This window comes from Ovis aries, chromosome 2 (genome assembly GCF_016772045.2).
Source record: "Ovis aries strain OAR_USU_Benz2616 breed Rambouillet chromosome 2, ARS-UI_Ramb_v3.0, whole genome shotgun sequence".
NCBI lineage: Eukaryota > Metazoa > Chordata > Mammalia > Artiodactyla > Bovidae > Ovis > Ovis aries.
This window is the reverse complement of record NC_056055.1, coordinates 184,953,342-184,976,406: the sequence shown is the minus strand read 5'-3', so window position 1 is coordinate 184,976,406 and position 23,065 is coordinate 184,953,342. Positions and strand designations below refer to the sequence as shown.

At 42.4% G+C, this 23,065-nt stretch overlaps 1 protein-coding gene across 1 annotated transcript in view; it reads right to left on the bottom strand.

Annotated features, from left to right (window-relative positions):
* The window catches only part of CFAP221 (cilia and flagella associated protein 221), a 126,558-nt gene that overhangs the window by 32,544 nt on the left and 70,949 nt on the right, over positions 1-23,065 (bottom strand). Inside the window, exons 14-19 of the mRNA XM_027965037.3 lie at positions 22,450-22,548; positions 14,440-14,545; positions 8,514-8,638; positions 6,308-6,388; positions 2,055-2,162; positions 1,826-1,960 (exon numbers count right to left, since the gene is read on the bottom strand). Coding sequence (XP_027820838.2) covers positions 1,826-1,960; positions 2,055-2,162; positions 6,308-6,388; positions 8,514-8,638; positions 14,440-14,545; positions 22,450-22,548 — 654 coding nt within the window. The remainder of the gene's footprint in view (positions 1-1,825; positions 1,961-2,054; positions 2,163-6,307; positions 6,389-8,513; positions 8,639-14,439; positions 14,546-22,449; positions 22,549-23,065) is intronic.

The window sequence follows — 23,065 nt, the reverse complement described above, 5'->3', positions numbered from 1 at the left end:
AGAATTAATCTCAAAAATATATAAGCAACTCCTGCAGCTCAATTCCAGAAAAATAAGCAATCCAATAAAAAAATGGGCCAAAGAACTAAATAGACATTTCTCCAAAGAAGACATATAGATGGCTAACAAAACATGAAAAGATGCTCAACATCACTCATTATCAGAGAAATGCAAATCAAAACCACAGTGAGGTACTATTTCATGCTGGTCAGAATGGCTGCTATCAAAAAGTCTACAAACAATAAATGCTGGAGAGGGTGTGGAGAAAAAGGAACCCTTTTACACTGTTGGTGGGAATGCAAACTAGTACAGCTACTATGGAGGTTCCTTAAAAAACTGGAAATAGAACTGCCATATGACCTAGCAATCCCACTGCTGGGCATACACACTGAGGAAACCAGTATTGAAAGAGACACATGTACCCTAATGTTCATTGCAGCACTGTTTATAATAGCCAGAACATGGAAGCAACCTAGATGTCCATTGGCAGACGAATGGATAAGAAAGTTGTGGTACATACACACAATGCAATATTACTCAGCTATTAAAAAGAATGCATTTGAATCAGTTCTAATGAGGTGGATGAAACTGGAGCCTATTAAACAGAATGAAGTAAGTCAGAAAGAAAAACACCAATACAGTATATTAACACATACATATGGAATTTAGAAAGATGGTAACAATGACCCTATATGTGAGACAGCAAAAGAGACACAGATGTAAGGAACAGAGTTTTGGACTCTGTGGGAGAAGGTGAGGGTGGGATGATTTGAGAGAATAGCATTGAAACATGTATATTACTATATGTGAAATAGATTGCTGGTCCAGGTTTGATGGAAACAGGGCACTCAGGGCTGGTGCACTGGGATGACCCTGAGGGATGGGATGGGGAGGGAGGTGGGAGAGAGGTTCAGGATGGGGAACACATGTATACCTATGGCTGATTCATGTGAATGTATGGCAAAAACCACCACAATATTATAATTAGCCTCCAATTAAAATAAAAAAAAATGTGTACTTTGGGCCAATAAAGCATTAAAAAAAAAGGGAGTCAGGGATCGGTGTGGCAGGGACATGGTGCCCAAAGATTGGATAAGGGATCAACTAGAGCTTCAGGATGGAGTTTGGGGTGACTTTACTTTTTTCTGTTGTGTTTTCTTTTTAAAAAATATATACATATATTTTACCTTTAAAACTTGTGAATCACTGTATTATATACCTGTACATAAACTTGAATAATGCTATATGGAAACTATGCTTAAAATAAACACAAAAATACATACGCGCATGTTACAGATAACGGCCATAAAGCTATTGTCTTAAAAAATAAATGCCGGAGTTGTTAAAAGAAACACTGATATTCTCCAAGCAATAAAGTCTGGCCAGCAATTTCAAAAGTGAGATGTTGTTTAACCCCTGAAATTCCAAAGAGAGAAAAATATTCCCAATTGGTGCTTCTGTCTTTTTTTCAATGCCTTTTTTTTTTAAAATGAAGTATAGTTGATTTACAATATTGTGTCAGTTTTAGGTATTCAGCAAAGTGATCGTTTTATATATATATATATGTGTGTGTGTATATATATATATATGCCAGATTCTTTTCTGTTATAGGGGATACAGTTCCCTGATATAGTAGGACCTTATTGTTTATCTGTTTCATGCGCAGTTAGGAGTACTTGCTAATCTCACACTCCTAGTTTACCCTACCTCCCTTTACCCTTTGGCAACCATAAACAAGCTTGTTTTCTATTTGTTACTGTTTTCTTATAAGGTAACTGCTAAAACAAAGAGACAGGGAACCATGACTTCTGCTGATGGCACTTACAAAAATATAAAGCGGTTCGTAATCTGGAGCTTGGGCCATGGCCTCGGGGAGTTTTATGCTCAGGACGGAGGTCTCACCGGGCAGCTGGGGCGAGGAATCCTGCTTGGGCAGGGTGATGACCGTGGTGGCTTCGTCCTGGGCCAGGACCAAGGGCAGCATGTTAGTCTCGAGGCCTGGGCAGCGAGGAAAAGGTGGGGGCGGTTCCTCTCCCCAAGGTGGGACGCGTTACCTCAGCTCCTTGCCTCAGGGCCCGAGCAAGCTTCTGAGGTCTGTAGCTGGCTGAAGACCCCTGCACAGAGACCGGCTGGTACCTCTTGATCTTGTATAGCTGAGGAACCTGGGGGAGGGAAGACAGGAGCTCATGGCCCTTGAGAGGCATTTCCCAGCCCCGGGACCCTGGTTGGTTTGGCCCACCCCTGTCAACACAGTCCTGGCCCTGTTCGGGGTCCCAACACACAGAAGGGTTCATAGTTACCTATAGATACACTGAACACTGGTTTGTCAATTTAAAACGTGCATATTTTACAAGGTACAGCACACGGAATGATACTCAACATTTTGTTAAGAACATCTAAGAGAAAATGGGCTTCTTTGCTGGCTCCGTCAGTAAAGAATCTGCCTGCAATGCAACACTTGGATCAGGCAGATCCCCTGGAGAAGGAAACAGCAACCCATGCCAGTATTCTTGCCTGGGAATTCCCATGGACGGAGGAGCCTGGTGAGCTATAGTCCATGGGATCACAAGAGTCAGACATGACTTATCAACTAAACCACCACTACCATAAGGGAAGAGTCTCAAAAAGAATATAAGTATATATATGTGTGTAACTGAATAACTGTGCTGTACACCTGAAACTAACAAGATATTGTAAATCAATTATACTTAACTTAAAAAATGAGAAAAATAAATATGCATATTTTCAAAAACAAAAGTGGTCATACAACTCAACGAAAACTAACTGACTTTTGTTTACTTACACCTTTTCTTCAAATTTCTAACATATGCATTTCAAGTAGCTTCAGGTATGCACGTGGTGGTGGCTGTTCAGCTGCTAAATCATGTCTGACTCTTTGCGACCCCATGGACTGCAGCACACCAGGCTTCCCTCTCCTTCACTAGCTTGGCCATTTAATTCATGGCCATTCAGTCGATAATTCTATTTAATCATCTCATCCTCTGTCACCGTCTTCTCCTCCTGCCTCAATCTTTCCCAGCATCAGGGTCTTTTCCAGTGAGTCAGGTCTTCCCATCAGGTGGCCAAAGTATTGGAGCTTCAGCTTCAGCATCAGTCCTTCCAATGAACATTCAGAGTTGATTTCCTTCAGGATTGACTGGTTTGACCTCCTTGCTGTCCAAGGGACTCTCCAGAGTCTTCTCCAGCACCACAGTTCGAAGGCATCAATTTTTTGGCACTCAGTCTTCTTTATGGTCCAACTCTCACATCCATACACGGCTACTGGAAAAATAACAGCTTTGACTATATGCACCTTTGTCAGCAAAATGATGTCTCTGATTTTTAACACACTGTCTACGTTTGTCACAGCTTTTCTTCTGAGGTGCAAGAATCTTTTAATTTCATGGCTGCAGTCACTGCCTGCAGTGATTTTAGAGGCCAAGAAAATAAAGTTCATCACTGTCTCCATTTTCCCCCCATCTATTTGCCATCAAGTGATGGGACCAGATGCCATAATCTTCATTTTTTGAATATTAAGTTTTAAGCCAGCTTTTTCCCCTCTCCTTTTTCACCTTCATCAAGAGGCTCTTTAGTTCCTCTTCACTGTCATTAGAGTGGTATCATCCACATTTCTAAGGTTGTTGATGCTTCTCCCGCCTATCTTGATTCCAGCTTATAACTCATCCAGCCCGGCATTTCTCATGATGTGCTCAGAAAATAGGTTAAACAAACAGGGTGATAGCAGACAGCCCTGTCATACTCCTTTTTCAATCAGTTGCTCCATACAGGATTCTAACCGTTGCTTCTTGACCCACATGCAGTTTCTCAGGAGACAGGTAAGACTGTCTGGTAACCGTTGCTTCTTGACCCACATACAATTTCTCAGGAGACAGGTAAGCTCTTTAAGAGCTTTCCATGGTTTGTTATGATCCACACAGTCAAAGATTTAAGTGTGGTCGATGAAATGGAGGTAGATGTTTTTCTGGAATTTCCTTGCTTTCTCTAGGATCCAGTGAATGTTGACAATTTGATCTCTGGCTCCTCTGCCTTTTCTAAACCCAGCCGGTAACATCTGGAAGTTCTCAGTTCATGTACTGCTGAAGCCGAGCCTGAAGGATTTTGAGCATAACCTTACTAGCATGCAAAATGAGCACAATTGTACAGTAGTTTGAGCATTCTTTGGCATTGCCCTTTTTGGGATTGGAATGAAAACTGACCTTTTCCAGCCCTGTGGGCACTGCTGAGTTTTCCAAATTTGCTGGCATATTGAGTGCAGCACTTCAACAGCATCATTTTTAAAGATTTGAAATAGCTCAGCTGGAATTCCGTCACCTCAATTAGCTTTGTTTGTAGTAATGCTTCCTAAGGCCCATTTGACTTCACACTCTAGGATGTCTGGCTCTAGGTGAGTGACCATATCCTTGTGATTATCCAGGTCATTAAGATGTTTTTTGTACAGTTCTTCTGTGTATTCTTGCCACCTCTTCCTAATATCTTCTGTTTCTATTAATTCCTTGCCATTTCTGTCCTTTATTGTGCCCTTCTTTGCATGAACTCTTTCCTTGATATCTCCAATTTTCCTAAAGAGATCTCTAGTCTTTCCCATGCTATAGTTTTCCTGTTTCTTTGCATTGTTCACTTAGGAAGGCTTTCTTATCTCTGCTTACTATTCTCTGGAACTCTGCATTCAGTTGGGTATATCTTTCCTTTTCTCCCTTGTTTTTTCACTCCTCTTCTTTCCTCAGCTATTTGTAAAGCCTCCTCAGACAATCACTTTGCCTTCTTGCATTTCTCTTTCTATGGGATGGCTTTGGTCACTGCCTCCTGTACAATGTTATCAACCTCTGTCCATAGTTCTTTAGGCATTCTGTCTACCACATCTAATCATTTGAATTTATTCATTACTTCCACTGTATAATCACAAGGGATTTGATTTAAGTTTTACTAGTGTAACTAGTGGCCTAGTGGTTTCCCCTGCTTTCTTCAATTTAAGCCTGTGAATTCTGCAATAAAGAGTTTATGATCTGAGCCACAGTCAGCTCCAGGTCTTTTTTTTTCTGCTGATGGTATGAAGCTGCTCCATCTTCTATTGAAAAGAATACAATCATTCTGAATTCAGTATTGACCATCTGGTGATGTCCATGTGTAGAGTCATCTCTTGTGTATTGGAAAAGGGTGCTTGCAATGACCAATGTGTTCTCTTGACAAAACTCTGTTACCTTTGCTCTGCTTCATTTTGTACTCCAAGGCCAAACTTGCCTGTTACTCCAGGTATCTCTTGATTTCCTACTTTGGCATTCCTACCCTCTAGGATGAAAGGGACATCTGTTTTTGGTGTTAGTTCTAGAAGGTTCTTGTAGGTCTTCATAGAACCATTCAACTTCAGCTTCTTTGGCATCAGTGGTTGGGGCACAGGCTTGGATTACTGTGATACTGAATGGTTTGCCTTGGAAATGAACTGAGATCATTCTGTCATTTTCAAGATTGCACCCAAGTACCACATTTTGGACTCTTTTGTTGACTCTGAGGGTTACTCCATTTCTTCTAAGGGATTCTCACCCACAGTAGTAGATATAATTGTCATCTGAATTAAATTCACCCATTCCTGTCCATTTTAGTTCACTGATTTCTAAGGTGTCAGTGTTCACTCTTGCCACCTCCTGCTTGACCACATCCAATTTACCTTGATTCATGGACCTAACATTCCAGGTTCCTAGGCAGTATTGTTCTTTACAGCTTTGGACTTCACTTTCACCACCAGACACATCCACAACTGAGCATTGTTTCTGCTTTGGCCCAGTCACTTTGTCCTTTCTGTAGCTACTAGTGATTGCCCTCCACTCTTCCCCAGTAGCATACTGGACATCTTCCAACCTGGGGGGCTCATCTTCCGGTGTCATATCATTTTGCCTTTTCATACCATTCATGGGGTTCTTGCAGCAAGAATACTGGTACAGTTTGCCATTTCTTCCTCCAGTGGGCCACATTTTGTCGGAACTCTCCACTATGACCCATCCGTCTTGGGTGGCCCAGCACGGCATGGCTCAGAGCTTCACTGAGTTCAGGTTTGCATACTATATGGTATATCCACAGAATAAAGATCCTGGTTTCCACAAACCACATCAGGAAAAGAGAATCTGTTACACCTCACACATCACATTAGATAACAGCAGGGAAATAAACAGTGTTTGTTATTCGTTATAATCTGTAATAGAACAAAACTAATGAATTAGAGCAATTCAGAGTCAAGAACACTTTGTTTAGGACATAAGAAACCCAGTTAACAAAACCACATGACAGGTCTGACCTGCAGATTGAAGAAGGAATGGGGCTGCTTGACTTGAATTTCTGAAGATTTAATTGGGACAGGTCCAAGGCCACCAGGAGCCTAAAATGTGAAAATTCAAAAAGGTGACACATGATCAACATTGAGCAAAGGCAGCTATACTTCTGTTTCTCTACATTTTGAACATTAAGTGAACAGCTCTTCCCTCTAAATAACTCTTCCTGCAACCAAGGCTGATATCTGACTACAGTTGATACTTGATATGCAGGGAATGGAGGCAGTGTGGCCACTGCCCACCCCCATATCCTTGTCTCTCAGGGTGTGTCTTTTATTTTCCCCTGTTGTGGAGGCTGCACCTGTTGCCCAGAATCCCCTTCAGACCTGAGGAGTGAGTCCTGAGTCCCATTGACAGAAACAACCCTCAGGGGTCAGCCCTCAGGGGCAGCTGTGGCTGAAGGGTGCTATCTCACTCAAGGCCGTGTGCTCACTGGGACAGCTGCCTCCAAAGACAGGCTGAAGCAAAGATACAAAGGTGGTCCTTGCCCTGTGCCAGGCCCAGAGCCCCTTGTGACGTCAGCGAGGACTTCATCAAAGTACTGTAGCCTTATTTCTCCTCTGCCCATTCCATTCCCTTCCCTTCCAAGGATGCTAATCCCCAAAGCATCACCTAATACATGTCCTGCAGGTGGCTGTGCAGCATCACCCACAGAACCCAGAGCAGTGTCCAGCCTGTGCCAGGTACTCAATAAATACTGTATCTCACCTAATCCAAGACACCGTCATTAAACTGGTATGATGCAATGTAAATATGACACCAATAATTATAGGCATTTCCCAATTTCAGAGATGCTGTATTTAAAATACTGTTCTTAGAATAGATGAAATATCGTATGTATGGAATGAATTACAAAAATCTTTATGAACAGGGATGCCAAGCATTCTGTTTTTCATCAACCCTGAGCAGCAGAGAAGTTGCTGTAGAACTAACTCAGGTACCAAATGAAGTAAAAAGCTTTGCATTATTAAAAAAATAAAATAGGTTCCACAGCACAGTGATAGTCTCTTATCATCCCTAACACTCTCCACCCATTAATTATTGACTGTCAGATAATTCTTACTGTTTGAAAATCACAGATTTATCATTTTCTGGAAACTAAATAGAGCTTCACAGGTGGTGCTAGTGATAAAGAATCCACCTGCCAATGCAGGAGACATAAGAGATGAAGATTCGATCCCTGGGTCAGGAAGATCCCCTGGAGAAGGGAATGGCAACCCACTCCAGTATTCTTGCCTGGAGAATCCCATGGACTGAGAAGCCTGGTGGGCTGCAGTCCATGGGGTTGCAAAGAGTCAGACACAACTGAAGTGACTTAGCATGCATGTGTGCAGGAACTGAATATTCTGAGCTTTCAAGTCATTGAATTATCTAATCCAGAAAACACATGGAATTTCTAAAGTCAGTCCTGTACCTCTTGACTAGGTTGACCTGCAATGCTTAACCCACTTTACAGGATGTGCATGGCAGCTTCATTCTTTGAAACTAAAAAATTGTTTTGCTTGTGCCCTTTCAACATTGATTTAAACACACTTTTTATTGCTAAACCTGTGAACTTGGGAAACTCAAGCTGCATTTTATTACAGGCTCTGTGCCCTTGTGTCTCAGTTTCCTTCTCAGCGGCAAGAGAATAAGCCTACCTATTAAATTTGAAGATTAATTAAATTGATAGAACTTGAGAAAGTCCTGCCTGCCTCGTGGTTTAGCCACCACCTGAATTACAATGCATCATTTGATAAACTGTCAAACTTCTTGCCAAGAGGGAAGGCGGGATGGACTTGTGAGTCTGAGGTTGGACTGTTAGATGCTGGGGCCACCCACCCCCAACCTCTGCAGTTTTCACATAGCAGGGGGCTTGGCTGAGCTGGGCCTGCCGCCCAGGTCCAGGCTAGGTCCTCCTGGTCCTCTGACCCCATTTCCCAGCAGTCCGGGGGGCTCAGTGGTCTCCTGGGCAGATTGGGGCCAGCAAGCTCTGCACAGGTGTCTCAGGGCTAGGTAGGTGGCAGCAGGTGCTTCCTGGTTTCCCTTTCATCACAATCACCTGGGCACAGGTCTCCCTTAGGAGCCTCCTTGGAGGAGGCAGAGGGACAGAGACCAGGTGGGGCTCCCCTCGGCACTGGCCTGTCGCCCCCTGACAGCATCCAGCCCCACCTGCAGCCTCCATGCACCCACCAGTTCGTTGGAGTCCTGAGGAGGGCTGTAGGACGGAAAGGCAAAGGGCAGTACTTCCTGGGGAGACACAGAGAACCGGCTGGCGTCCTTACTGACTCGCCCCAGCTGGTATTTGAAGCTCTTGTCTGCGGGTGAAAAACAGAACGGCACTTCTGGAGAGTCTCAAGGCACTTTTGTGAAACCACCATCTCTTTAGCTGTGTATTTGCTACATACCAGTTACTGGGGCCTGGCCATAGGCCATTTAAAAAACAACATGTAAGACGCTTACTCCTTGTAAGGGAAAGTTATGACCAACCTAGATAGTATATTCAAAAGCAGAGACATTACTTTGCCAATAAAGGTCTGTCTAGTCAATGCTATGGTTTTTCTAGTGGTCATGTATGGATGTGAGAGTTGGACTGTGAAGAAGGCTGAGTGCCGAAGAATTGACGCTTTTGAGCTGTGGTGTTGGAGAAGACTCTCGAGAGTCCCTTGGACTGCAAGGAGATCCAACCAGTCCATTCTGAAGGAGATCAGCCCTGGGTGTTCATTGGAAGGACTGATGCTGAAGCTGAAACTCCAATACTTTGGCTACCTGATGCGAAGAGTTGACTCATTGGAAAAGACCTTGATGCTGGGAGGGGACTGGGGGGAGGAGGAGAAGGGGACTACAGAGGCTGAGATGGCTGGATGGCATCACTGACTCGATGGACATGAGTTTGGGTAGGCTCCGGGAGTTGGTGATGGACAGGGAGGCCTGGCGTGCTGTGATTCACGGTGTTGCAAAGAGTCAGACACGACTGAGCGACTGAACTGAACTAAACTGAACGTGCATACATATGTATGTGTGTAGTCTTGTTCTTAGTTTCTCATTTGTTCTTTACCTCAACTCCTCCAATTTTTAAAAAAATTTTATTTTTACTTCCAAAACACCATAATTCTTTTTTTTAATACTACTGTTGATATGTATTTAATGGGTTATTTTGCATTCTGAGGCTATTTTACATAGAACTTTTTCTTAATATGTATATTATATTGAAGTATAATTGACTTACATTTCAGGTGCACAGCAAGGTGATCCAGTTATACATATGCACATATATTATCTTTGAGATTATTTTTCATTATAGGTTATTACAAGATATTGACTAGTTCCCTGTGCTATATAATAAACCTTTGCTGCTTGTTGCATATTTATTTTTTAAAAATTAGAAATCTAGCATTCTATTCACACTAAGTCAAATAACTGGAATCAAAATGCCATAAATTTTTAAGTTAGGCAAAAATTCATAAGATTTCTAAAATATATATTATACTATTATATATATGTATATAAAAGCTTTTCTACTATCTTGATAAAGGCTGAGAAAGAACATCGAAAAAAGAAAGAAGTGACGGAGAAATGGAACACATAAACTAAATGAAATGGGAGTGCTGAATATGAAACAGAAAAAGTGAAACAAACTAGATAAAAGATCATCATATAGGCGAGTTGTTTTTAAACATGGCTGCTCATTAGAAATGTATCTGGAGCTTTGGAGAACAAAAGCAATACCTAGGCACTTGTATTTTTCAAAAAATTCCGAGACAATTTAAAAAAGTGATTACTGGGTTTTCTATTAAATGGTAGCTGGTAGCTTTGGTGATATACAACTCTATTTTTCTGTTGACTAATCATAATACAATGGCATTAAGTGAGTAATAGTTACATAATCATAATGGTAATAGATGTTTATCAGTTTTCACAATCAATAGCCAGACCAAAAATAAAAGATAAATGATTGCAAGCCATAATGGGAACATGATTAACCTAACAATATAAAATAATTACACAAAGTATGGGGGGTCAAGCAGGTCATGTGGTAAAAAGAAGTGCATACATGCACATGTTTTGATATGCCCAGCCAGTCTATGTCTTTCGGTTGGTGAATTTAATCTATTTACATTGAAGGTAATTATGGATACATATGACCCTATTGTTGTTGTTGTTGAGTCTCTCAGCTGTGTTCAACTTCTTGCAACCCCATGGACTGTAGCATGCCAGGCTCCCTGTCCTTCACCATCTCCCAGAGTTTGCTCAAACTCATGTGCACTGAGTTTGGACATGCCAAACTTGGAGATGCCATCCAGCCATCTCATCCTCTGTTGTTCCTATATCCTCCTGCTTTCCATCTTTCCCAGCATCAGGGTCTTTTCCAATGAGTTAGCTCTTCACATCATGTGGCCCAAGTACTGGAGCTTCAGCTTCAGCATCAGTCCTTCTAATCAATATTCAGGGTTTAGAATTCTAATCAATATTCTAATCAATCCTTCTGGATTGACTGGTTTGGTCTCCTTGTTGTCCAAGGGACTCTTCAGAGTCTTCTCCAGCACCACAGTTTGAAGGCATGAGTTCTTCAGTGCTCAGTCGTCTTTATGGTCCAACTCTCACATCTGTATATGACTAATGGAAAAAGCCATAGCTTTGACTATACGGGCCATTGTAGGCAAAGCAATGTCTCTGCTTTTTAATATGCTGTATAGGTTTGTCATTGCTTTTCTTCCAAGGAGAAAGTGTCTTTTAATTTCATGGCTGCAGTCACCATTTGCAGTGATTTTGGAGCCCAAGAAAATAAAATCCACCACTGTTTCTAGTTGTTTCCCCATCTATTTGCCATGAAGTGATGGGACTGGATGCCATGATTTTCGTTTTTTGAACGTTGAGTTTTAAGCCAGTTTTTTACCTTCATCAAGAGGCCCTTTAATTCCTCTTCGCTTTCTGCCATAAGGGTGGTGCCATCTGCATATCTGAGGTTACTGATATTTCTCAATAGATAATGATCCTATTACAATTTTCTTAATTGTTTTGGGTTTGTTTTCTGTAGGTCTTTTCCTTCTCTTGTGTTTCATGCCTAGAGAAGTTCCTTTAGCTTTTGTTGTAAAGCTGGTTTGGTGGTGCTGAGTTCTTGTAACTTTTGCTTGTCTGGAAAGTTTTTGACTTCTCCATCAAGTCTGAAGGAAAGTTTTGCTGGGTAGAGTATTCCTGGTTGTAGATTCTGCCCTTTTATCACTTTAAGTATATCATGCCATTCCTTTCTGGCTCATAGCATCTCTGTTGAGAAATCAGCTGATAACCTGATGGGGGTTCCCTTATATGTATGTTATTTGTCCTTTTTCCCTTGTTGCTTTTAGTCTTTTGTCTTTGTCTTTAATTTTTGTCAGTTTCATTACTATGTATCTTTTTCCTCCTTGTGTTCATCCTGCCTGGAACTCTGTGCTTCCTGGACTTGGTTGACTATTTCCTAAGTTAGGGAACTTTTTATTTATCATCTCTTCAAATATTTTCTTGGGTCCTTTCTTTCTCTCTTCTCCCCTGTAATGTGAATGTTTGTGCATTTAATGTTTCCCCAGAGGTCTCTTAGACTGTCTTTGTTTATTTTCATTCTTTTTTTCTATATTCTGCTCTGTCAGTGATTTCCACCATTTTGTCCTCCAGGTCACTTATCAGTTCTTCTGTCTCAGTTATTCTGCCATTGATTCCTTCCAGTGTTCATCTCTTGCAGTCCATGGGGTCGCTAAGAGTCGGATACGACTGAGTGACTTCACTTTCACTTTTCACTTCCATGCATTGGAGAAGGAAATGGCACCCCACTCCAGTGTTCTTGCGTGGAGAATCCCAGGGACAGGGGAGCCCAGTGGGCTGCCGTCTATGGGGTCACACAAAGTCGGACACGACTGAAGCAACAGCAGCAGCAGCAGCAGCAGCAGCAGCAGCAGCAGCAGCAGCAGCAGCAGCAGCAGCAGCAGTGCTTGTCTCTGTTTACTTGTTCTTTAGTTCTTGTAGGTTTTTGGTAAAGATTTTTTGCATCTTCTCCATTCTGTTTCCAAAATCGTGGATCATCTTTACTATCATTATTCTGAATTCTTTTTCTGAAAGGTTGCTATCTCCATTTAGTTGTTTTTCTGGAGTTCTATTTTGTCCCTTCATCTGGGACATAACTCTCTGCTTTTTCATCCTGATTACTTTCTGTAATGTGATTTTTGTTCTAGCTGCTATGGGATTGTGGTTCTTCTTGATTCTTCTATCTGTCCTTTGATGAAGGAGACTAAGAGGCTTCTGTAAGCTTCTTGATGGGAAGGAGAGGGCAGGAAAAGCCAGGTGTTGCTCTGGTGGGCAGGCCCTTGCTCAGTAAAACTTTAATCCAACTAACAATCCCTCCCTGCTAGTTGTTTGGCATGAGGCAACCTAGCCCTGGGGTCTAGAGGCTCTTTTTTTGAAAGTGAAAATGAAAGTCACTCAGTCTGTATACAGTCTATACTCAATCTATACAGTCCATGGAATTCTTCAGGCCAGAATACTAGAGTGGGTAGCCATTTCCTTCTCCAGAGGATCTTCCCAACCCAGGGATTGAACCCAGGTCTCCTGCATTGCAGGTGGATTCTTTACCAGCTGAGTTATGTGGTAGGGTTAGTAGTGAACTCCAAGAGGGTTTATGCCATGGGGGGCCTTCCCAGACTGCTGCTGCCAGTGCCCCCATCCCTGTGGTGAGCCCCTGCCTACCCACACCTCCACAGGAGATCCTCCAACACTAACAAGTATTTTGGTTCAGTCTCCTGTGGGGTCACTGCTCCTCTCCTCTGGGTCTTGGTGTGTGCAAAATTTTGTTTGTGCTCTCCAAGACTGGAGTCTGTTTCCTGAAGTCTTGTGGAAGTCCTATAATAAAATCCCACTGGCCTTCAGGGTCAGATTCCCTGGGGATTCCCAGTCCCTTTGTAGGATCCCCAGGCTGGAAGCTTGACATGGGGTTCAGAAACTTGATAAGAGAGAGAGAGAGCCTGTTTGGTATTATTTTTCTCCAGTCTGTGGGTTGCCCACCCAGTGGGTATGGAATCTGATTTTAATATGATTGTGCCCCTCCTACCATCTCGCTGCAGCTTCTTCTTTGTCTCTGGACACAAGTTATCTTTTTTAGGTGGGTTCCAGTGTTCTCCTCTCAATGGTTGTTCAACAGCTAGTTGTGATTTTGGTGTTCTCGCAAAAGGAGATGAGCGCACGTCATTCTACTCTGCCATCTTGAATCAGAAGTTCCCCTAAAACTGTAATTCTTAATGAAAGCATCTCTGATGAATATTCTTTGTCCTTATCAGCAAAGAAAAAGATTAAATTAAAGAAACATATAAAGTCATTTTACAGGTGTTCACATTTAACTCACAGGTAAATTTTATGATGTTTTTTAAAGAGTTTATTAGAAATGTCAGTATCAGAGATAAAATAATATAGGAGGAAAAAAGAATAATTAAAATGTAATAAAATGTGCTATGTTCATAGCAGCACCATTTACAACAGTTAAGATATGGATGCAACCTAAATGTCCATTGACACATGAATGGATAAAGAAAATATGGCATATATATATATATATATAATGGAATATTACTGAGCCACAAAAAAATGAAATAATGCCACTTGCAGCAACATGGATATACTTGGAGATTATCACTAAGTCAGTCAGAAAGAGAAAGACAAATACCATATATATACTTATATGTTGAATCTAAAATATGACACATGAACTTATCAACAAAATAGAAAGAGGAAAGACGTGTGGTTGTCAAGGTGCAGGGGACCTTGCAGGTGTGGGGAGAGATGAAATGGGAGTTTGGAGTTAGCAGAAGCAAACAATTGTGTGCAGAATGGATAAACAAGGTCCTATTATATAGCACAGGGAACTATATTCACTATCCTGTGATAAACCACTGGAAAACAATTTTCTAAAAAATGTATATTTATGTATAACAGAATCACTTTGCTGTATAGCAGAATTAACACAGCATGGTAAATCAATTATACTTCAATAATTTAAAAAAATCCAGTATATGTGATTTATGAAAGCTAACTTCATCACAGAGAAGCCCCCTGCTTAGGGTGTATGCTGATGAAACACAGCTGTTGGCAGCTGCTCTACCTTGTGCCATGGAGAGTCTTTCCTGAGAGAACCTTTTCACGATGATGTCTTTCTGTATGTTACGGACAGCATTCAGCATAGTAAGCAAGCGGTGATGAATCAGGACCTGGAATTAGAAAGAATAATGATTTCACATTATTAATCAGTGCTCATTTTGGCATTCAATTCAGCTCACTTTCCACAACCGCAACCAGGAGCTGAGCCCACCTGGGAATTCCCAGGAGGTTACACACTGCCTTAGACAAGGCTGCAGGTGCCAAGGTTCGGGCAGTGCAGACCCGCCTGGATACAAAGAGAGACCAGGCTGTTACCGGGCCTTGACCCACCCAGTTTACGAGCTTCAGTTTTCTCAAATTTCCGGAGCGGAAAGGGTGACAAGTTCCAGGGTGAATCTGAGTAGTGACACTGCTGTTGTGTTATTAGGAGTGGAGGATTCTGTAGAAGCCTGGCAGTGGGTTGGGGCAATGCTGGCTGTACATTCCCAGGCTTTGCATCCTGCTGCTAGAGCTGTGCTCCCTGCACATGAAGCCGGGGGCCTGCTCATGTCACAGATCATGCTCCTTTCCATTTGGGGACAGACTTTGTCATTTATGGAATATTATGACACAGTTACTCTGTGGACATTCCTGCTCAAGGAACTGCAGACATAGCGTGGAGAAATGGATGCCTTGCCTACACAGAGCTGATGTTCTGGGCGTGTGTCTGTATGTGTAACAGGACAACAATAGACAAGATAAATACCATAAATAAAATAAAAAAGAGTGACCACAGGAGGGCATGACTGAGGGGCCGGGGTGGGGTGTCTGGCCTCTTGTGAGAGATGTAAGGATGGCCTCTCCAAGGTTAAGTTTGATCTAAGACTTGAACAATGAGGAGACAGTGGTCCTGGAAAGAAAGCTCTAAGCAGGGGAAGTAGCAGATGCAAAGATCCTGACTTGGAAACAAAGGAGACAAGCTTAAAGGACAGAGAGAAACCCAGGATGGCCTTGCCATTGTGATAGAAGTTATGCATTTTATTCCAGTTGCAGTGGGGGCTTTTGGAGGGTTTCCCTGGGGAAAGGTCCAATCTTGTCCAAGCTTAGGGAGGCCTGGACTGAGGTGGTCCAGGTGAGAGATGATGGGGTGTGGCTGAGCCGAGGAGATGGCAGAGCCATGAGGCTGGGGACAGGTTTGCATATCTAAGTGACAATACCTGCTGGGAAGTGTGCAGAAAAGACAGAAATGCCACTCAAAGCCAGACACACAACTGCTGAGCCAGGAGGGCTGGTCCAGAGCAAGTGGATGGGGGTGGTGGTAGGAGTCCTGCTAGCAGGTAGTGTCTTGTGGCCCCGTCTGTCCTCTATGGGCACAGAGCCACCTAGACAAAGCCCTAGCAGGGACACCGGTTCCAGGGCCTGGGAGGCCGGGGAGCAGCTCACTGATGCAATAAGCTCTGCTCTATCCACCAGGACTAGTTTCAGCCCAGGCTGCAAGCGCTGCCTGAAAGATACCCACAGTGTAAACCATGGGAGTCTCTTCTATGTGTTGACTCACTTAACTTTCCTGACAGCCCTGAGACAGCTCTCACTGGTGTCCTCAGTGACAGATGAGGAGACAGAGGACAGAGGTCATGGAACTTTTCCAAGACTGAAAAGCTCATGAGAAGTAGCACCAAGATGGGAATGGAAACTGGTGCAGCCACTGTGGAGAACAGTATGGAAATCCTCAAAAAACTATAAATAGAGGTATCATATGATCCAGCAATCCCACTCCTGGGCAGATATCTGGAGAAAACTCCAGTTTGAAAAGACACATGCATCCCTCTGTTCACAGCAGCACTATTTACGAGAGGTGAACAGAAGCAACCTAAAAGGCCTTAGAAAGATTAATGGCTAAAGAAGATCTGGTACATATATACAGTGGAAAACTACTCAGCTAGAAAAAAGAGTAAAACAAAGTCATTTGCAGCAATACAGGTGGACTTGGAGATTATCATACTAAGTGATAAGTAAGTCAGACACAGAAAGACAAATATCATATGATGCCACTTATATGTAGAATCTGAAATATGACACAAGTGAACTTATCTATGAAACAGAAACAGACTCAGAGAACAGACTGGTGGTTGCCAAGGGGGAGGGAGTTGGGGGAGGGGTGATTGGGAGTTTGGGATTAGCAGATGCAAACTATTATACACAGAATGGAGAAACAACAAGGTCCTACTGTATAGTACAGGGAACTATATTCAATAGTCTGTGAAAAACCATATGGAAAAGAATATGAGCAAGAATACGCATGTATGTGTAACTGAATCACTTTCCTATACAGCAGAAATCAACATGACATTGTAAATCAACTGTACCTGGACTCCCCAGTGGTGCAGTAGATAAGAATCTACCTGTCAGTGCAGGAGACATGGGTTCAATCCCTGGTTCAGAAAGATTCCACATGACACGGAGCACCTAAGCCCATGCACCACAACTACGGAGCCCGTGCTAGACAGCCCACGAGACACAACTGCTGGGCCCCTGTGCTGCAACTACTGAAGCCTGAATACCCGAGAGCCCTTACACTGCAACTACTGAATCCCAGATCTAGAGCCTGTGCTCTACAACAAAAGAAGCCAGCACAATGAGAAGCTCGTGTACTCCAAAAGAGAGTAGCCCCTGCTCACCGCAACTAGAGAAAACCCTCACAAAGCAACAAAGACCCAGCCCAGCAAAAAAAAAATTTCAAAAATTAATAATAAATAAATAAGTAAGTAAAGTTTGCAAAATAAAAAATTAAAAAAGCTATGCTGGAGTAAAGGTGGCGCTAGTGGTAAAGAAACCGCCTGTCAATGCAGGAGATGTAACAGAGGTGGGTTCAATCCCTGGGTCGGGAAGATCCCGTGGAGGAGGGCATGGCAACCCACTCCAGTATTCTTGCCTGGAGAATCCCATGGACAGAGGAGCTTGGCGGGCTACAGTCCATAGGGTTGAAAAGAATCGGACAAGACTGAAGCAACTAGGCATGCATGCAGAAAAAGAAGTAGCACCAGCAATGGAGGGCAAGTAGCCCAGGCCAGAGCCCAAGTCTTAATCACTGCTTCCCTCCTGGAGGGGGATTCTGCTCCCCAGGCAGCCACACCCCAGAGACCGACAGGCAGCATAAGATGCAAGAGGGTCCCCCAAGATGGCTAAGTGCTGAGGCTTACAGGACAGTTTGTTGGAGGAGGGGTAGGCTGAGCTGCCTGAGGCCAGCTGTGAACAGAGGGAGGTGAGATGGACTGGCATTCTGAGTCAACAGTGAGGAGGAGCAGGTAACGAGCTGATGTTTAGGAAGCAGATGAGGTCTAGGACCACACAGAGGGTGGGGCAGCTGAGGAGGGGAGTAGGTAGCCAGACCAGGGGTCACTCACACCCTTTACTGACCTTAGAGGCTAACAGATCTTCATTTGTTCCTGATCACAGGAAATGTGCTGGGTGGAGACCAGAGTAAGGGTGAAGAAGCCAGGTGGTGAGAGGACACACCTTAAAAGCAGAGCTGCAGCCTGGATGTCTGAGCCCATAGCCCACCAGAACACCCCATGGTGCTCTCTAGGAATAACTAACCAGCATCCTGTGGTTCTAGAGTTTCCATATGGCCCAGTAATGCAACTCCTAGATGGACACACCGTAGGAACTGAAGATATGTCCACAAACTTGTACATAAATGTTTGTGACATCCTTATTCCTATCACAATAGCCAAAAACAGGTACAGCTGAAATGTTTCAACCAATAACTAGAAAAACAGAGTGTGGTATTTCCATATGACTGCACACAATTCATCCTGAAAAAGGAATGAGGTACTGAAACCTGCTGTACCACGGATGAATCTTGAAGAGATGTTAAGTGAGAGAAGCTAGTTATAAAAGGCTGTGTACATTTGATTTTACACATATGAAATGTCCAGAATATGAAAATCCACACAGACAAAAAGTGGACAGTGACTGGAGGGCTAGAGTGAGTACTGAGGGGAACAGGGTTTCTTTAGCCAGTGATAAAAATGTCCTAAAATCAGACCTAAATCAAATCCCTTACGATTAACAGTAGAAGTGACAAATAGATTCAAGGGATTAGATCTGATAGACAAAGTGCCTGAAGAACTATAGACAGAGGTTCGTGACATTGTATAGGAAGCAGTGATCAAGACCATCCCCAAGAAAAAGAAATGCAAAAAGGCAAAACAGTTGTCTGAGGAGGCCTTAAAAATAGCTATGAAAAGAAGAGAAGAGAAAGGCAAAGGAGAAAAGGAAAGATATACACATTTGAATGCAGAGTTCCAAAGAATAGCTAGGAGAGATAATAAAGCCTTCCTCAGTGATCAATACAAAGAAATAGAGGGAAATAATAGGATGGAAAAGACTAGAGATCTCAAGAAAATTAGAGATACCAAGGGAAATTTTCATGCAAAGTTGGGCACAAAAAAGGGAAAGAAATGGTATGGACCTAACAGAAGCAGAAGATAATAAGAAGAGGTGGCAAGGGTTCCCTTTTCTCCACACCCTCTCCAGCATTTATTGCTTGCAGATTTTTGGATCGCAGCCATTCTGACTGGTGTGAAGTGGTACCTCATTGTGGTTTTGATTTGCATTTCTCTAATAATGAGTGATGTTGAGCATCTTTTCATGTGTTTGTTAGCCATCCGTATGTCTTCTTTGGAGAAATGTCTATTTAGTTCTTTGGCCCATTTTTGATAGGGTCGTTTATTTTTCTGGAGTTGAGCTGCAGAAGTTGCTTGTATATTTTTGAGATTAGTTGTTTGTCAGTTGCTTCATTTGCTATTATTTTCTCCCATTCAGAAGGCTGTCTTTTCACCTTGCTTATATTTTCCTTTGTTGTGCAGAAGCTTTTAATTTTAATTAGATCCCATTTGTTTATTTTTGCTTTTATTTCCAGTATTCTGGGAGGTGGATCATAGAGGATCCTGCTGTGATTTATGTCTGAGAGTGTTTTGCCTATGTTCTCCTCTAGGAGTTTTATAGTTTCTGATCTTACATTTAGATCTTTAATCCATTTTGAGTTTATTTTTGTGTGCGGTGTTAGAAAGTGATCTAGTTTCATTCTTTTACAAGTGGTTGACCAGTTTTCCCAGCACCACTTGTTAAAGAGATTGTCTTTACTCCATTGTATATTCTTGCCTCCTTTGTCAAAGATAAGGTGTCCATATGAGTGTGGATTTATCTCTGGGCTTTCTATTTTGTTCCATTGATCTATATGTCTGTCTTTGTGCCAGTACCATACTGTCTTGATGACTGTGGCTTTGTAGCAGAGCCTGGGAATGCAAACTAGTACAGCCACTATGGAGAACAGTGTGGAGATTCCTTAAAAAATTGCAAATAGAACTACCTTATGACCCAGCAATCCCACTTCTGGGCATACACACCGAGGAAACCAGAATTGAGAGAGACACATGTACCCCAATGTTCATCGCAGCACTGTTTATAATAGCCAGGACATGGAAACAACCTAGATGTCCATCAGCAGATGAATGGATAAGAAAGCTGTGGTACATATACACAATGAAGTATTACTCAGCGGTTAAAAAGAATTCATTTGAATCAGTTCTGATGAGATGGATGAAACTGGAGCCGATTATACAGAGTGAAGTAAGCCAGAAAGAAAAACACCAATACAGTATACTAACACATATATATGGAATTTAGGAAGATGGCAATGACGACCCTATATGCAAGACAGGGAAAGAGACACAGATGTGTATAACGGACTTTTGGACTCAGAGGGAGAGGGAGAGGGTGGGATGATTTGGGAGAATGACATTCTAACATGTATACTATCATGTGAATTGAATCGCCAGTCTATGTCTGATGCAGGATGCAGCATGCTTGGGGCTGGTGCATGGGGATGACCCAGAAAGATGTTATGGGGAGGGAGGTGGGAGGGGGGTTCATGTTTGGGAATGCATGTAAGAATTAAAGATTTTAAAATTTAAAAAATAAAAAACTAAAAAAAAAAAAAAAAAAAAAAAGAAGAGGTGGCAAGAATACATGGAAGAACTATACAAAAAAGATCTTCATGACCCAGATAATCACGATGGTGTGATCACTCACCTAGAGCCAGACATCCTGGAATGTGAAGTCAAGTGGGCCTTAGAAAGCATCACGGTGAACAAAGCTGGTGGAGGTGATGGAATTCCAATTCAGCTATTTCAAATCCTGAAAGATGATGCTATGAAAGTACTTCACTCAATCTGCCAGCAAATTTGGAAAACTCAGCAGAGGCCACAGGACTGGAAAAGATCTGTTTTCATTCCAATCCCAAAGAAAGGTCATGTCAAAAGAATGTTCAAACTACCACACAATTGCACTCATCTCACACGCTAGCAAAGCAATGCTCAAAATTCTCCAAGCCAGGCTTCAATAGTATAAGAACCGTGAAATTCCAGATGTTCAAGCTGGTTATAGAAAAGGCAGAGGAACCAGAGATCAAATTGCCAACATCTGTTGGATCATCCAAAAAGCAAGAGAGTTCCAGAAAAACATTTCCTTCTGCTTTATTGACTATGCCAAAGCCTTTGACTGTGTGGATCACAACAAACTGCGGAAAATTCTTAAAGAGATGGGAACACCAGACCATCTTATCTGCCTCCTGAGAAATCTGTATGCAGGTTAAGAAGCAGCAGTTAGAACTGGACATGGAACAACAGACTGGTTTCAAATCAGGAAAGGAGTACATCAAGGCTGTATATTGTCACCCAGGCTATTTAACTTATATGCAAAGTACATCATGAGAAATGCTGGACAGGATGAATCACAAGTTGCAATCAAGATTGCCAGGAGAAATATCAATAGCTTCAGATATGCAGATGATACCACCTTTATGGCAGAAAGCAAAGAAGAACTAAAGAGCCTCTTGATGAAAGTGAAAGAGCAGAGTGAAAAAGTTGGCTTAAAACTCGACATTCAGAAAATGAAGATAATGGCATCCAGCCCATCCCTTAATGGCAAATAGATGGGGAAACCATGGAAACAGTTACAGACTTTACTTTTTGGGGCTCCAAAATCACTGCGGATGGTGACTGCAGCCATGAAATTAAAAGATGCTTACTCCTTGGAAGAAAAGTTATGACCTAGACAGCATATTAAAAAGCTTAGACATTAATTTGCCAACAAAGGTCAATCTAGTCAAAGCTATGGTTTTCCCAGTAGTCACATATGGCTGTGAGAATTGGACTATAAAGAAAGCTGAAGGCCAAAGAACTGATGCTTTTGAACTGTGGTGTTGGAGAAGACTCTTGAGTGTCCCTTGGACTGCAAGGAGATCCAACCAGTCCATTCTAAAGGAGATCAGTCCTGATTATTCATTGAAAGGACTGATGCTGAAGCTAAAACTCCAATACTTTGGCCACCTGATATGAAGAACTGACTAAGAAAAGACCCTGATGCTGGGAAAGATTGAAGGCAGGAGGAGAAGGGGATGGCAGAGGATGAGATGGTTGGATGGCATCACCAACTCAATGGACAGGAGTTTGAGTAAACTCCGGGAGTTAGTGATGGACAGTAAGGCCTGCTGTGCTGCAGTCCATGGGGTCGCAGAGTCGGACACAACTGAGTGACTGAACTGAACTGAACTGAAAATTGGATAGTGGTGATGGCTGCACCACTCTGTGTGCTAAGTCACTTCAGCTGTGTTCGACTCTTTATGATTCTATGGACTAGATCCCACCAGGCTCTTCTGTCCATTGGATTTCCCAGGCAAGAATACTGGCGTGGGTTGCCATTTCCTTCTCCAAGGGATCTTCCTGACCCAGGGATCGAACCTACATCTTCTGTGGCTCCTGCATTGCAGGCAGATTCTTTACCACTGAACGACTAGGGAAGGTCTCTGTACCACTCTGCACTATACAAAATCTAGAGAATTGTATACTGTACAGGAGTGAATTTTATGGCATGTGAATTGCATTTCAATAAAGTTGTTACAAAAAAACACTCATTGCTCAATTTCCCACTGTTAAACACAAGGAAACTTCAACGTGGTGCTGAAACTTACCTTGCGAGCTGCTTGTTGAAACCGTCTCTGTGCTCGGAATCTGTTGACCCAAGTATTATTAACAAGTGGATCAAAATTAGGATGAAATTCCTGGATTTTCTGTGAACACAAAATATTGGTCTATCTTAGATTTAAATTTTAACTCCGGGCATAATCATTTAATAAAAATGTTTCAGAGTTTGATCTCAAATCAAGTTATTTGTTCTTCCATTTAATGAGCATTTATTAAGCACTTTGGTGCACACAGCATTATAGGGACTACTTCTTGGGTTAGGAACCAAAAGAAAGATAAGATTTGAGTTTTAAGAAATGTAGTCTATTCTCATTTTTCTAGTGACTCAATGTCACATACATATAATGCAGATCTGTTTCTGGCTTTCTCTTCGGTTTCATTTATCTTTTGTCCATCCATATGCCAGCACCACACTGCCTTAATGATCTGACTTTTTCATAAGACTTTGTCTCCTTCAGAGGCAGTCCTCTCCCCCAGTTTAGTCACTTTAAGTTAGAACAAATCTCAAGCCTTTTCTCTTTCCTATGCGTACATGCGTGCTCAGTCACTCAGTTGTGTCCAACTCTTTGCAACCCTATGACTGTAGTCCACCAGGCTCCTCTG